This window comes from Oncorhynchus masou, chromosome 29 (genome assembly GCF_036934945.1).
Source record: "Oncorhynchus masou masou isolate Uvic2021 chromosome 29, UVic_Omas_1.1, whole genome shotgun sequence".
Classification (NCBI taxonomy): Eukaryota; Metazoa; Chordata; class Actinopteri; order Salmoniformes; family Salmonidae; genus Oncorhynchus; species Oncorhynchus masou.
Window position 1 is genome coordinate 30,888,961 of NC_088240.1, and position 16,198 is coordinate 30,905,158.

Below are 16,198 nucleotides of genomic sequence, written 5' to 3' on the forward strand. Positions count from 1 at the left end.
GTATTTAATGTAGCAAAAATGGAATTAACTCATTTTCGACCAAATGAGCAGTTACTGTCTTTTTGCTTGGTAGGGCAGCATAGTGACGCAATAACTATTTTCCTAAATGTCAACAGAAAATATTGTTTTCTATTGCTTTTTTCCTTTTTATTTTTCCTTTTCTCCCTCAGTTGAATCAACGTCTTAAATGATCAATGTCAGAAAAGCCGGGACATCTGGTTAGTCAATGTCTCTGCCTCCTCTGGAATGGCCCCTACAGTGATAGCATGTCATAGGGTTATTGTTGCTGCATCGTTCGACAGAATTGTCTCTGTGCCACGAAGACTGTAAATCCTGTATCAAAGCTTCTGTCTAAAGTATCTCATTCACAACTCTTCTATAGTATAGGCAACACTGAACACTAGGAGGCAGAGTTGACAATTTGATTGGGTTGCCAGCTGTTCTGTCATTGCTTTTTCATTTGGAGCATGATTATAATTAGACTGATTTTTTCCCTCATTTCTATTGGATTTACACACTCTCTCCCTCTTTCTCTCTCTCCCTGACTTTTTGTCAGCTGGTTCCTCTACAGAATAGGAGTCTATCTCAGACTCTCAGCAATGGGATCCCAGCATCACTTTCTCCCTCATTTTCTATTTCTGACTACCATACACACTGTTCCAATGGTATATGAAGTCAATGTTCTGTTTGTACAGTTGCTTCTTCTTAGTGTTGTCTTAATTGCCTTCTGAGGTTAGTTGACTCATTGAAAGTAAGAAAGAATGCTTATTTATTCACTTGTTATACCCACCAGATACATTATAACCAAATAATCCTAGAAGGCAAATTATGTTTTTTGACTTCAATTGGTTATGCTGTATAACAAGGGCTACTAAAACAGCACAGTAAGGAGCTACCTAGATGTAGAAATTCTGAATTTGGATCCCTCTAAAATCATTGAACAAGCCATAAGCCCTTTTTATATTATGTGACCGAATACTGTATTTTTCTCCTCATTAATCTTACTCTCGCTGTGTTTTTCTTGGCTTACCTGCCTCCCAGACACAATTAGACTGAGACTAACACACACACTGCCATATGATATCCCTCCAGGTGCAGTACAAGGCCAAGTTTGACAAGGAGAAGGGGCTCAGGCCAAAGTATGACATGAAGGAGAGTGTGGTTTACAAGACTCAGAAGGATGCACACAAGCTGGCTAGTGAGGTACGTGTTCCACTCTCCCAAGTAGGTTTAGTACTCTTTTAATATGATACATTTGCTTATGGGCTAAGACCTCGTTACTCACAGGTCTTTATCAAATATATACAAAGCGACCAGTACCAAGCAGTTCATGAGAAATGCTATATAAAATTCTATAATAATAAATATATATATAATTACACTATATTCTAATAATATATCCATATAATAGCTCTCTATAATACGATGATGTTCTTCTGTCCGTCTTCTCATCTCACAGGTGAAGTACAAGGGTGACCTGAAGAAGCTGCACAAACCTGTAACAGACATGGCAGAGTCTCTGTCCATGCAGCACAACCTGAGCACCAGCAAGCTGTCCAGTGACGTAAGACAATCTGCACATACCCCTTTGTACTCCCAATACCACCGTCTTCCTACCCGGTAGTGTCATCATCACCATCATCCCTTCTGCATAACCACCACCTTCTCAACAACCAACCACCTCACCACAACAACCCTCCAAGAAAGTCATTCCATATAATTAGGCTTTCCCTAGCTCTCTCTCAGCAGGCAAATCTGGTTGAAATAACTTAATTACGATCAGTTTACAACCAGAAGTAGTTGGAATGTGGTTGTAATGACATCATTTCAACCAGTTTGGTCCTGCTGTGTATATACTGTATGAGATATAGTAAAACACAGATCTGTAGTATCAGAATTTTTGCATCATACTCTTTTACCCATAATCCTCAAGGACATCATCTGGTAGTGACCCTGACCCTTCTCACCTTTGACCTCCAAACTTCCTGTACTAGCACCCGCTATAACCTTCTCCATCTCTTTTTTCATCCATCTATAGTGTTTTCTTTTTCACACGGTCTCTAGCATGTTATCATGTGCTGGATTATTTTTATATTTTTTTTATTAAAAACATTACTTAGTATATCATAACTTAGTCTTCTAGAACTCTCTGCCTTACCTTCTCTTTTCTAATTGTTCTTCATTGCATTCTTTTCATCCCTTTTTATTCACCTTCCTTAACTTTTTTATAAAACATTCTTGTTTAAAATAATATATATTTCTAAATTGGCGGCATTGAGGGAGCTAACGGCAGTGGCTATTTTTCCCCACGTTGTTGTACTGAGCTGCTTTACTGGGCATTGATTCCCTCTTAGTACCAGTACAAGAAGAAACATGAGGACAGTAAGGGTCACTACCTCATGATCGCTGACTCACCAGAACAGCTTCATCACAAGGAGGCTTCAGAACTACAGAGTCACGTAAGTGGCCGATGACTGGGATGACCGATGGACCTGTCCTACTGACATCACCGGGTTTTAACTTTCTATGTTTGAGACAGCAACTTTCAGTTTTAAAATCATCTTTCCAATATTCCATTTCAAAATCGAATCAAATTTTATTTGTCGCACCCGCCGAATACAACAGGTGTAGTAGACCTTACAGTGAAATGCTGAATACAACAGGTGTAGTAGACCTTACAGTGAAATGCCGAATACAACAGGTGTAGTAGACCTTACAGTGAAATGCCGAATACAACAGGTGTAGTAGACCTTACAGTGAAATGCTGAATACAACAGGTGTAGTAGACCTTACAGTGAAATGCTGAATACAACAGGTGTAGTAGACCTTACAGTGAAATGCTGAATACAACAGGTGTAGTAGACCTTACAGTGAAATGCCGAATACAACAGGTGTAGTAGACCTTACAGTGAAATGCCGAATACAACAGGTGTAGTAGACCTTACAGTGAAATGCCGAATACAACAGGTGTAGTAGACCTTACAGTGAAATGCCGAATACAACAGGTGTAGTAGACCTTACAGTGAAATGCTTTATCCTATGACTTGTGAATCTAAATTCTCCCAGGCTTCTTCTCCAACATGTAAAATCATTAAAAAGTGGAACACAATGAAACACAGTTAATGTTTGTATTGTTTACTTGTCAGGGCTTGGTGGACTTGTAAAAACAGTTTTACTGTAAGTGTTGGTTGGCCTGTGTGTTATTATGTAAGTCCTTTTTTAATTAATCCATAAAATCTCCCACTCGTCACTCCATTAAACCTGAGAGGTTTATATTGCGGTCATTATAAATCGGTTCCCATGCTCCCATTTTAAGTGGAGTAAGTGTTCCCTCTAGAAGTCTTCGATGGACACGATATCTGGACCAGAGTTCACTATATTAAAACAGACCTGTCACAAACCTTGTCAGTTTGTGCTCTGAAAACACCTTGTTAAACTGTCATGATGTTATGACAACAGCAGTTGGTATCGTTTAGGCCTCAAGGATAATATTAAATGGCCTATTAAGTCATATTTATTGAATAAAGTAAGTCAACTTTATTCAATAAATGAATTAAGACATTGTGAATATATTTTTCTGACTCCTGTGTGTCCATCCACAGGTGAAGTACAAGGAGAAGTATGAGAAGGCTAGAGGAAAGGCCATGCTGGACTTCGAGACCCCCACCTATGTGACGGCTAAGGAGGCCCAGCACATGCAGAGCGCGGTAAATACACTTTATATAGTTTCAACCCAATATCTAATTGTTTCATACAACAACACCTCTACTTTGCAGTCTGGAGTTTCGCTGATGCTCCGAAGAGAACATGCATGGAATAATATGTTGTTTTTGTCTGTCATTGTATTGGATCTTCTGTTTTATTTGGAAATTCTGTAGACTTGTCTGTTTTTCAAAAGTCTATCTACAATGTCTATGAAATGTGATTTTTCCAATGTGTGATTTGATGTGAAAGTGGAGCGCTGGGACTATGGCTTATGGCAGTCTTGTGTGACACTGACACATGATGTTGTGTAAGTACAGAAAGTGAAATATTCCTCTGATGATCCACGGTTAAGGCACGGTACTGGATGTCTGGTAATCATGTCTCCCTGCTAGTGCACAGACTGACTGACACAAAACAGGAAACGAAACCAGACTGCGTAGATACTTTTTTTTTATATGGACATTTTTTTTAAACTAGTGACTGCTGAAAACCTGGATCCATACAAAAAATATCAGGATTATACATGTATAAAAATAAAGGTTTAAAATATTTTAATATCTGTACAAAAGAACATTATACACACCAGAGGCATACTGTCGTCATACGTAGAGCAGGACACCACTGAGTTGTTCTCAGGAAGTAAAGACTGAGGTGAGGCTTGCATTGTGATGAGACTTGCATGTATCTCAGCTGTGTCTGTCCCTTGTCTTACCTTTGCGGCGAATAGAAAGACTATCATAAGGAATATGAGGAGTCCATAAAGGGAAAGAACCTCTCAGGCTTGGAGGTCACCCCTGCCATGTTACATGTCAGACACGCCACCAAAATAGCCAGCGAGGTAACGAACAGACGTCGACTCCCTTTTGTACCCCTCCCCTTCCTCCTCTTCACCCACCTCTGATAATCATACTAAGACCATCCTAACCACCATAACCCTCCTTCTTTTAATCCCACGTGTGTGACTTTTTCTCCTCAAGAAATTGTCACACCCAGGTTAGTTGTGGTTAACTTGCATGGTTCACCACCCAACGATAATACACTCTATTACTATTACACGTAATACACCCTTCCCTTTTCATAGTACCATAGTAGTGTTGCGTGACTGTTTTAGTTAAAGACTTTGTTTTATTGCCATGTCTGCACTATTAGTGTTATGTATGAACTGTCATCTATGTTGACATTGTGACCTTTGTAGTTCCCACCCATTCCTTCAAAACAACTGTCTTAATTTGTCTGGTTTTTCTGTCTGGTTTGGCTTTTTAAATAACCCTGTTTCCTGTGTTTGTTCTGCATGATGTCCTAATGAAATGCAAACATGAGTGCTTTTGGCAAAAGCCTCATGAACAAACTGTCCTATACCAAATGTCCTGTGGGTATTTTTTGTCTTATTGTTCTATCTGATAAAATTCAATTTTTGTTTTATCAGGCTGCTTACCAAACTCACCAATGTCTTTCCAATGACCAATTTAATGTCTATTTGTCAAAATACGTATTGTATAAAAACAAATGATAATGTCCGACTTGGCAAGTCAATATTTGTCGGTACATGTCAACCAAAACCACAACTGGTTTGTCATAATTTGAAGGGGAGACTTGGTGACTTTGAGATCTATGGGGGAGCGGTATTACTTACCAGGTGAGCAGGTACTGTGTTGCCCTGCCTGTGTTGCCCTGCCTGTCTCTCTGCAGTCTCTCTGTTCCTCCTTCCGCCCTATAGAAAGAGTACAGGAGGGATCTAGAGGAGGGGGTGAAGGGTAAAGGGCTAACTGTTTTTGAGGAAACTCCGGAGCTTTTGAGAGCAAGAAATGCCACTGCTATCCTGAGTCAGGTAGGACTGCTACAGATGGAACAGTCTTCTTCTCCCATTTCTCTCTCCCCTTCCCCGTCCTCTGCTTCCGCCACCTCCTCCTCCTCTTCCTGTTTCATCACCTAACTAACCAGGCAGCTGATTGTTTTTTTTTTCTTGACGCAGGATGACATCACTAATGTGTTTACAACGCAGTTGTCGAGCTAGTAGTGTCATTCCCCCAACCTAGTCCCAGAACTGTTTGTGCTGTCGTGCCAACTACATTGGTGACATTGACCATAGGAGTTTGCAAGACAGTACAAACAGATCTGGGACCAGGCTAGTAGTTCCCCAGGTTAACCAGATAATATGGTGTCTGAAACGACCTACACTACCTCACTGAGATTCACACTAAACCTTCTCCTGTCTTTCAGCTCTGAGTGGACCCTTCCTGTCTCCCTCCCTCGTAGCTTGATTTATCCCATTTTCTTGTTGGTTTGTTTGTGCTAACCTGTTTTAACTTTTGCCATTTTTGGTTTTGCAGTCTCTAAACAAATGAGATCCCTTTCCTTCCTAATATAAATATCCAATAGTTATATTTGAATACTCTAATAAAGAATTGTTTGACTGTGTGCAATGTGGCTGTTTGCAGAAAGAGTACAAGAAGACATTGGAGACAGAGATAAAGGGCAAAGGAATGTCGGCTTTGGCTACAGACACGCCAGACTTCATGAGGGCTAGGAATGCTACAGACATCCTCAGCCAGGTCAGTGGGGCTGGGTACTTGGACCAAGCCATCCTTTTTTTGTGATATGTGCATTAAGTCCATTCATTGTTTTTTGTAATATGTGCACTACGCATTATTTTCAGCATTGTACATTATTGCAATATGTTTTTGATTACTATCAGAGGACTTTTTTTGGAACCTAGAAGATATTTCATATTGTCCAACTGTCTTAGTTATATTTGGGTTTCTGTATAGCTATTTTACATGTAACAAATGCATATTATAATCATAACCATATCCAAATGTTAATGTCTTTCAGTACGGTAATTGTGTACTATACCAAGAATACTGAAAGACCACTCTTCATCAGTGCATGTAGTTGTTATTTAACAAAGAGTGTGTTTCTGAGCCGCAGTTTGTGCCCCTCCTCAGCAAAAGTACAAGCAGACTGCTGAGGCGGACAGGGCGAGCTACACTAGTGTTATCGACACCCCTGACATCCTCCACGCACAGAATATCAGGAACATGGTCAGCCAGGTAAGAGGAATGCTCCGAATGACTATGGAGTGTCCACAAACCATGTTAATAAACTCTCCACAAACCATGTTAATAAACTCTCCACAAACCATGTTAATAAACTCTCCACAAACTATGTAGATTACCTTTGCATTGATATGAGGAATATAGATTGATAGGCGTTGAATATATTGACATCAGAGTTGACCAAGGTGTTGTGTGACTTTTCTCTGTGTGTGTGTGTGTGTGTGTGTGTGTGTGTGTGTGTGTGTGTGTGTGTGTGTGTGTGTGTGTGTGTGTGTGTGTGTGTGTGTGTGTGTGTGTGTGTGTGTGTGTGTGTGTGTGTGTGTGTGTGTGTGTGTGTGTGTGTGTGTGTGTGTGTGTGTGTGTATTGTGTCCAACAGAAAAAGTACAGGGAGGAGGCTAAGAATACCATGTCTCACTATGTGCCCGTCCTGGACACCCCTGAGATGATGAGAGTCCGTGAGAACCAGAAAAACTTCAGCACTGTAAGTAGAACCCTTTTAGAACCTTCTGTTTTAGAATCCTCCGTTTGGAACCAAATGCCCAGGTTCCAGATCTCAGGTTCATCATCACCCATGCCAGTCAGTGGCAGCAAGGTGGCTCTCTGTGTGTCTTCGGTGTCTTGTCTTCAAAGTATTACCTACAATACTTTATATATATTTACAGTATATGTTCATTGTTTTTTTATGAACATGTGTTGTGCTGTCTGAACTAATGAAAACCAGCAGCATACTGTACATTATGTTTATTATGTAATTGTCGATTCAGAAAAGCCAGGCTCAAGGCTTTTTATTGTTCTTGGGAAGAACGGCAGCTAATTACATAGTTGAATCTATATAATTAGAGAATGGCATATTCCATAAATAAAAATAAAGAGATATTTTTTTTCCAGCATAGACTGGACCATGCGGTTTATGCAATTTACTATCGGCAGTAAAAAAAGGCAGTGCGTTTGTAATGTTTCACATATTCATTAGAGCGCCATTGTTTTATCATGGTTGTTGCTTTTTTCTCTTTTCTTGATTTTTTTTGTTATTATTGCGAGACATTTTAACTGCACTTGTGCTCTTTTCCCTGTAGCTTCAGTACCAGACAGACCACCTTAAAAACGTTAAGGGCAAAGTGTCATCAATAAAGGACACCCCTGAAATGCTACGTGTTAAAGAGAATACAAAGAATTTCAGCTCGGTATACCTACTGCTACATGAGTATCTTTAAAAATATGTTTGACCTTTTCTAATAACAGATTTTCACTTTATTTTTTATACCTCCCTTTTCTTGATATTTTTATTTCTTTGCTTATTTTTTGACTCTCTTTTGAACTGAAAGTTAACATTCCCTGATATGCAGCCCTTTTTGATTTAGATAATATAGATATTAACTATGATAGATAGTGCGAGATTAATCCTAGACAAACTTCCCATTAGGCACACACTGGTTGAATCAATGTTGTTTCCACTTCATTTCAACGAAATGACGTTGAACCAACATGGAATAGATGTTGAATTGACGTCTGTGCCCAGGGTTGCTGTATTTTTCCTATAATTAGCAGCTTTAACCTTTAGGTTAATAACATTTTTAGATGTTAAACCTCTGGTTTGTGCAATGCTGAAGTGCCATTATATGGTAATTATTTTACTGTTAGCCAACCGGTGTAATGCTTCAGTTATGTGCCATCTAGAAATGTTTTGTGTCAGGCTAATCGTCGCTCACTACTTTTTGCCTCCTCTTACTGTTTAAAGATTCAGTACAAAGAGGATTTGGGAGGAGGAACAGCTCTGTCAGACACCCCAGAGATGGACAGAGTTAAACGCAATCAGACAAACATTAGCACGGTACACTGTAGTGTGAACCTGCTTTTCTTCTCCTCTCCTCTCCACCCATCTTCACTCAGGCTACACTTCCATGCCATAGGCTCCATGCTGACCCCCACACCACCACCAACACAGTTCCCATAATTTTAAAACTAGACCATATAATGGTTTAATCTTTACATAATGACATCCATTTTTAATTTCCACCTTTTCAACACCGTTCTGCAGAGTTTATACTAATCTCAGAGTTCATTGTCCCAGCAGACTCAACAGAAGTCATCAAACAAAACAATAATTCATTACATCTAAGATCTGTAATAAACTAAACCAAATATCAACCTTTCATTCGCTCAGAAGTTTCCTATTCAGCTACAGTTGAAGTTGGACGTTTACATACACTTAGGTTGGAGTCATTAAAACTCGTTTTTCAACCACTCCAAAAATGTATTGTTAACAAACTATAGTTTTGGTAAGTCAGTTAGGACATCTACTTTGTGCATGACACAAGTAATTTTTCCAACAATTGTTTACAGACAGATTATTTAACTTATAATTCACTGTATCACAATTCCAGTGGGTCAGAAGTTTACATACACGAAGTTGACTGTGCCTTTAAACAGCTTGGAAAATTCCAGAAAATGATGTCATGGCTTTAGAAGGTTCTGATAGGCTAATTGACATCATATGAGTCAATTGGAGGTGTACCTGTGGATGTATTTCAAGGCCTACCTTCAAACTCAGTGCCTCTTTGCTTGACATCATGGGAAAATCTAAAGAAATCAGCCAAGACCTCAGAAAAAAAATGTGTAGACCTCCACAAGTCTGGTTCATCCTTGGGAGCAATTTCCAAATGCCTGAAGGTACCATGTTCATCTGCACGAACAAGAGTACGCAAGTATAAAGACCTTGCGACCATGCAGCCGTCATAGCGATCAGGAAGGGGACGCGTTCTGTCTCCTAGAGATGAATGTACTTTGGTGCGAAAAGTGCAAATCAATCCCAGAACAACAGCAAAGGACCTTGTGAAGATGATGGAGGAAACAGGTACAAAAGTATCTATATCCACAGGAAAACGAGTCCTATATCGACATAACCTGAAAGGCCGCTCAGCAAGGAAGAAGCCACTGCTCCAAAACCGCCATAAAAAAAGCCAGACTATGGTTTGCAACTGCACATGGGAACAAAGATCGTACTTTTTGGAGAAATGTCCTCTGGTCTGCTGAAACAAAAATAGAACTGTTTGGCCATAACAACCTTCGTTATGTTTGGAAGAAAAAGGGGGAGGCTTGCAAGCCGAAGAACACCATCCCAACTGTGAAGCACAGGGGTGATATCAACATGTTGTGGGGGTGCTGATGCTCTTCACAAAATAGATGGCATGAGGGAGGACAATTATATGGATATATTGAAGCAACATCTCAAGACATCAGTCATGAAGTTAAAGCTTGGGCGCAATGGGTCTTCCAAATGGACAATGACCCCAAGCATACTTCCAAAGTTGTGGCAAAATGGCTTAAGGACAACAAAGTCAGGTATTTGAGTGGCCATCACAAAGCCCTTACCTCAATCCCATAGAGAATGTGTGGACAGAACTGAAAAAGCATGTGCAAGCAAGGAGGCCTACAAACCTGACTTTGTTACACCAGCTTTGTCAGGAGGAATGGGACAAAATTCACCCAACTTATTGTGGGAAGCTTGTGGAAGGCGACCTGAAACATTTGACCCAAGTTAAGCAATTTAAAGGCAATTCTACCAAATAATATGAGTTTATGTCAACTTCTGACCCACTGGGAACGTGATGAAAGAAATAAAAGCTGAAATCAATCATTATCTCTACTAATATTCTGACATTTCACATTCTTAAAATAAAGTGGTGATACTAACTGACCTAAGACAGGGAATTTTTACTAGGAGTAAAAGTCAGGAATTGTGAAAAACTGAGTTTAAATGTATTTGGCTAAGGTGTATGTAAACTTCCGACTTCAACTGAACATGGTTTAGAGTGTTATAAACGGTGAATGCTGTAAACTTAACTGCTGTTACTGCTGTTAACAATCGTGACTACATGTGAGCATTCTTGTGCTTTACGCAAGCTGCATTGTCACTGTTTTCAGTGAGGCCTTCATCTTTGCTGCTGTGTGTATGTATAGTATGTGTGTGCTTTATATCTGTCTTGCTTTGTCTCTGTGTTCCTCATGGAACCCCTATGGTAGATAAAGTACAAGGACTCATTGGGTCAGGGAACAGCCATCTCAGACCTACCTGAGGTGAAGAGGGTTCGTGAGATGCAGAAGAACATCAGCTCGGTATTAAAGTTTCTATCTAGCCCCGTCTAATTTCCCAACCAACAAACTCCCAAAAATGTCATACCTTCTCTGTCGTATGACCCCTAACTGACCTCAAATTATGTCCCCTAAACTATCAGTGGTTATTCTCCTGACCTTTGACTCCTGTGTGCCAAGATGAAGCCAAGCGCTTCCTCATGAAATCAAAATAACATAACTTCCTTTTTTCCTCCAAACTAAAGGCTCAAATAGAACCATCCCCTTTTCGTTTTCTTGTTTTTCAATCTGTGTCCCACCAGACAAACAAACTGCATTTAGATTTTTCTTCTCCAATTTTTGTTTCAAATAATTTCATCATACTTTTTAATTAAAAAAATATATATTCTCAGTTTCTTTACTGTAGTGCTGTGAGATTTCAGAACAGTAGTTTAACTGTAACCCAAACCTTTGCATGTATTTTATGGCGGCCATCATAAGTTTACAATATCCTTTGTTTGTATTTAAGTGGGCAATCAATCCTCTTGCTGACTGGTTGTCCCTGTGTTACTGTTTAAAGATTCAGTACAAAGAGGATTTGGGAGGAGGAACAGCTCTGTCAGACACCCCAGAGATGGACAGAGTTAAACGCAATCAGACAAACATTAGCACGGTACACTATCGTGTGACCCTGCTTTTCTTCTCCTCTCCTCTCCACCCATCTTCACTCAGGCTATACTTCCATGCCATAGGCTCCATGCTGACCCCCACACCACCACCACCAACACAGTTCCCATATTTTTTTAAACTAGACCATATAATGGTTTAATCTTTACATAATGACAACCATTTTTAATTTCCACCTTTTCAACACCGTTCAGCAGAGTTTATACTAATCTCAGAGTTCATTGTCCCAGCAGACTCAGCAGAAGTCATCAAACAAAACAATAATTCATTACATCTAAGATCTGTAATAAACTAAACCAAATCTCGACCTTTCATTCACTGAGGTTTTCTATTCAGCTACATTGTGTATAGTGTTATAAACTGTATATGCTGTAAACTTCACTGCTGTTAACAATCAGGACTGTTTTACCTACATGTGAGCATTCTTGTGCTTTACGCCAGCTGCATTGTCACTGTTTTCAGTGAGGCCTTCATCTTTGCTGCTGTGTGTATGTATAGTATGTGTGTGCTTTATATCTGTCTTGCTTTGTCTCTGTGTTCCTCATGGAACCCCTATGGTAGATAAAGTACAAGGACTTGTTGGGTCAGGGAACAGCCATCTCAGACCTACCTGAGGTGAAGAGGGTTCGTGAGATGCAGAAGAACATCAGCTCGGTATTAAAGTTTCTATCTAGCCCCGTCTAATTTCCCAACCAACAAACTCCCAAAAAACTCATACCTTCTCTGTCATATGACCCCTAACTGACCTCAAATGATGCCCCCTAAACTATCCATGGTTATTCTCCTGACCTTTGACTTCTGTGCACCAAGATGAAGCCTAGCGCTTCCTCCTGAATACTAAATAACGTAACGTCCTTTTTCCTCCAAACTACAGGCCCAAATAGAACCATCTCCCTTTAGTTTTCTTGTTTTTCAATCTGTCTCCCACCAGACAAACAAACTGCATTTAGATTTTTCTTCTCCATTTTTTTATTTATGATAATTTCATCAAACATTTATTTTTTCTTCTCAGTTTCTTTACTTACTGTAGTGCTGTGAGATTTCAGAACAGTAGTTTAACTGTAACCCAAACCTTTGCATGTATTTTATGGCGGCCATCATAAGTTTACAATATCCTTTGTTTATATTTAAGTGGGCAATCAATCCTCTTTCTGACTGGTTGTCCCTGTGTTACTGTTTAAAGATTCAGTACAAAGAGGATTTGGGAGGAGGAACAGCTCTGTCAGACACCCCAGAGATGGACAGAGTTAAACGCAATCAGACAAACATTAGCACGGTACACTGTAGTGTGAACCTGCTTTTCTTCTCCTCTCCTCTCCACCCATCTTCACTCAGGCTACACTTCCATGCCATAGGCTCCATGCTGACCCCCACACCACCACCAACACAGTTCCCGGATAAAAAAACTAGCCATATAATGGTTTAATCTTTACATAATGGCATCCATTTTTAATTTCCACCTTGTCAACACCGTTCTGCAGAGTTTATACTAATCTCAGAGTTCATTGTCCCAGCAGACTCAACAGAAGTCATCAAACAAAACAATAATTAATTACATCTAAGATCTGTAATAAACTAAACCAAATCTCGACCTTTCATTCGCTCAGAGGTTTTCTATTCAGCTACATTGTGTATAGTGTTATAAACTGTATATGCTGTAAACTTCACTGCTGTTAACAATCAGGACTGTTTTACCTACATGTGAGCATTCTTGTGCTTTACGCCAGCTGCATTGTCACTGTTTTCAGTGAGGCCTTCATCTTTGCTGCTGTGTGTATGTACAGTATGTGTGTGCTTTATATCTGTCTTGCTTTGTCTCTGTGTTCCTCATGGAACCCCTATGGTAGATAAAGTACAAGGACTCATTGGGTCAGGGAACAGCCGTCTCAGACCTACCTGAGGTGAAGAGGGTTCGTGAGATGCAGAAGAACATCAGCTCGGTATTAGAGTTTCTATCTAGCCCCGCTTAATTTCCCAACCAACAAACTCCCAAAAAACTCATACCTTCTCTGTCGTAAGACCCCTAACTGACCTCAAATAATGTCCCCTAAACTATCAGTGGTTATTCTCCTGACTGTTGACTTCTGTGTGTTAAGATGAAGCCAAGCGCTTCCTCCTGAATACTAAATAGCGTAACATCCTTTTTCCTCCAAACTAAAGGCCCAAATAGAATCATCCCCTTAAATTATTTTTTTCAATCTGTTTTTGTCCTACCAGACAAATTGCTCTGAGAGTTTTCTTCATTTTTTGTTTCTATTAATTTCATCATACTTTTAAAAAATCTTTTGATTTTATTTCTACTCAGTTTCTTTACTGAAGTGCTGTGAGATTTCAGAACAGTAGTTTAACTATAACCCAAACCTTTGCATGCATTTGATGGCAGCCATCATAAGTTTACAATATCCTTTGTTATTATTTGAATGGGCAATCAACCCTCTTTCTGACTGGTTGTCCTGGTGTTACTGTTTAAAGATTCAGTACAAAGAGGATTTGGGAAGAGGGACAGCTCTGTCAGACACCCCAGAGATGGAGAGAGTTAAACGCAATCAGCAACACATTAGCACGGTACATAGTATTATAGTGTGATCCACCTACCTACCTTTCATCTACCATCCATATACTCCTGTCTGTCCTGCTCCTGTTATTCAAGCCCCTGTACAACTCAAACCCCTCTTTAATTCCCCCTGTCCAACCCTTTCCAATCTCACCCCACCTCAAAACTGTTATCTGTGAAAGATACCCTATTAAACCAGCCTTTATCACCATCTCATCAAACATATCATGTAGTAATGATACTAATGTAGCTTGTTCCAGTTAAACATACATTTTTCCCAAAAATGAACCAAGTAGATGATGATTTTACAATGTCAAGTTCTCTGGTAACATGTGACTATGTCTGAACAATATATTGGTAGAGGAACCACTCTCTGTGATTACATGTTTCCATCTAAAGAGGTGAGGCCCAAAATGCTGTTGCTGAAGTTGTTGCTGTGTTCTGTGTGTTCATTCTAACTTTATTCCTCTGTAGTTGCTCTTGTCTTTGTGCTATTATGAGTTCAATGCCATTTGTAGCTGCTGTCTGTCTCTGGCTTACGGTTGCTCTCTGTGTATGTCCATTGTGACATCTCCTCTACTCTGCATGGGACCCGTGCTGCTGATCTGATGTGTAGATAAAGTACAAGGACTCGTTGGGGCAGGGCACAGCCGTCTCAGACCTACCAGAGGTGAAGAGGGTCCGTGAGATGCAGAAGAACATCAGCTCGGTACTAGAGGAAACCATTGAACCCACCAACACGTGTTTCTGTGTTTCTCATTGGGTTTAGTTGACATTTGAGCATGACCCTCCCTCACCTGACCATCCCTCACCTCCTTAAACTGTCTTCTTTATCTGCTGACCCCTGACCCCTCATCATCAACCCTCATATACTCCTTTTATCTTCCTGCATCAGCGATGCCCATCGGTTCAGGCTGGGGCTCCCTAAGCTACAGCCCCTGTCATCAACAATCAAAAATCCTAATATAACACATCCGTCCTTCTCCCTCCTATCTATCCATCCATCCACCTTCCAACATCAGTAAATCACCTTTGACTCTCCCTTAATTCCACCCTCAGCCAAAAACACCCTCTACGATGTGGCTCCCTCATGTTGAGTGTTTTTGCTTTTCCATTTTTCCCTTTTTTCCCACAAAGTTTTTATCTCCTCTCCACAGCAGTGTTAGTTTTGTGTTATTATATCTCCTGTTTTAGTGTGGCAACTAACATCCTTGCCATGCTGTGGAGGCTGCAGATGTTTTAGTGTGTGTGTGTTGGGTTGCTGTCTGTGTTATTGCAGTGTGTCTTACGGTCCCCTGGGGGGCATTGTGTTTCTGTTCTGTAGGTGTTGTATAAGGACAGTTCTGCTAAAGGAACACCCCAAGTGTTCACTCCAGAGATGGAGAGAGCAAAACGGAACCAGGAACAAATTAGCTCGGTACACCAGCCATCCTCCATGACCTGTGTGCCCCTTTAGAACCCACGTTAACCCTCTTTAACTCCTCCTTCTTTAGTTAACCATATTAATCAGATCTACAGTAGTCAGCCTCTACTCTCCTCATCTCTTTTAATACCACCCACCAGCTGTGATGTGTTGTCTGTATTATCATCGCTAACCCTCTCCCTTGTCCTTGAAACTAGTCAACTTCCTCCTGTTCCCCTGACTTTCTCACACTCCAATCACCCCCATTAAGGATTGGAAAACACACTCCTAACCCCCTTATGAATTGGGACACACCCTCTTAATCCACACCCACTCTGAATGTTTGAATCTCTCTGCTAATATCATCTGTCGGAGGTCCCAATAATAAGCCCTTCTCAGAGTGGGCCTATCTGTTAACTCTGGTGCTCACGTTGTTCCTCTGCTGTCCTCTCTGCCATCCCACAGGTGTTGTACTCTGACAGCTTCCGTAAGCAGGTCCAGGGCAAGGCTGCCTTTGTGTTGGACACACCTGAGATGAGACGGGTCAAGGAGACTCAACGCAACATTTCTGGAGTTAGTCTCTGGTTTTTATAATGTTATTAACCTTGCAAAGTCATTTATATGTAATAACTGATGCCAGACAAAAAGGTATCACTTTCATAATTCGTCCCAATGTTAAACCATACCACTTAAATTGAACTAGGCTTTCCACTTAGTCCTTT

The 16,198-nt window shown here is 40.4% G+C and overlaps 1 protein-coding gene across 1 annotated transcript in view; it reads left to right on the forward strand.

The window, feature by feature from the left end:
• The window catches only part of LOC135519322 (nebulin-like), an 86,385-nt gene that overhangs the window by 65,067 nt on the left and 5,120 nt on the right, over positions 1 to 16,198 (forward strand). The window contains exons 118-136 of the mRNA XM_064944493.1: positions 1,093 to 1,203; positions 1,460 to 1,564; positions 2,355 to 2,459; positions 3,603 to 3,707; positions 4,433 to 4,543; positions 5,423 to 5,533; positions 6,144 to 6,257; positions 6,651 to 6,755; positions 7,139 to 7,243; positions 7,839 to 7,946; positions 8,501 to 8,593; positions 10,786 to 10,878; positions 11,414 to 11,506; positions 12,704 to 12,796; positions 13,368 to 13,460; positions 13,993 to 14,085; positions 14,691 to 14,783; positions 15,399 to 15,491; positions 15,942 to 16,049. Coding sequence (XP_064800565.1) covers positions 1,093 to 1,203; positions 1,460 to 1,564; positions 2,355 to 2,459; positions 3,603 to 3,707; positions 4,433 to 4,543; positions 5,423 to 5,533; positions 6,144 to 6,257; positions 6,651 to 6,755; positions 7,139 to 7,243; positions 7,839 to 7,946; positions 8,501 to 8,593; positions 10,786 to 10,878; positions 11,414 to 11,506; positions 12,704 to 12,796; positions 13,368 to 13,460; positions 13,993 to 14,085; positions 14,691 to 14,783; positions 15,399 to 15,491; positions 15,942 to 16,049 — 1,932 coding nt within the window. The remainder of the gene's footprint in view (positions 1 to 1,092; positions 1,204 to 1,459; positions 1,565 to 2,354; positions 2,460 to 3,602; positions 3,708 to 4,432; positions 4,544 to 5,422; positions 5,534 to 6,143; positions 6,258 to 6,650; positions 6,756 to 7,138; positions 7,244 to 7,838; positions 7,947 to 8,500; positions 8,594 to 10,785; positions 10,879 to 11,413; positions 11,507 to 12,703; positions 12,797 to 13,367; positions 13,461 to 13,992; positions 14,086 to 14,690; positions 14,784 to 15,398; positions 15,492 to 15,941; positions 16,050 to 16,198) is intronic.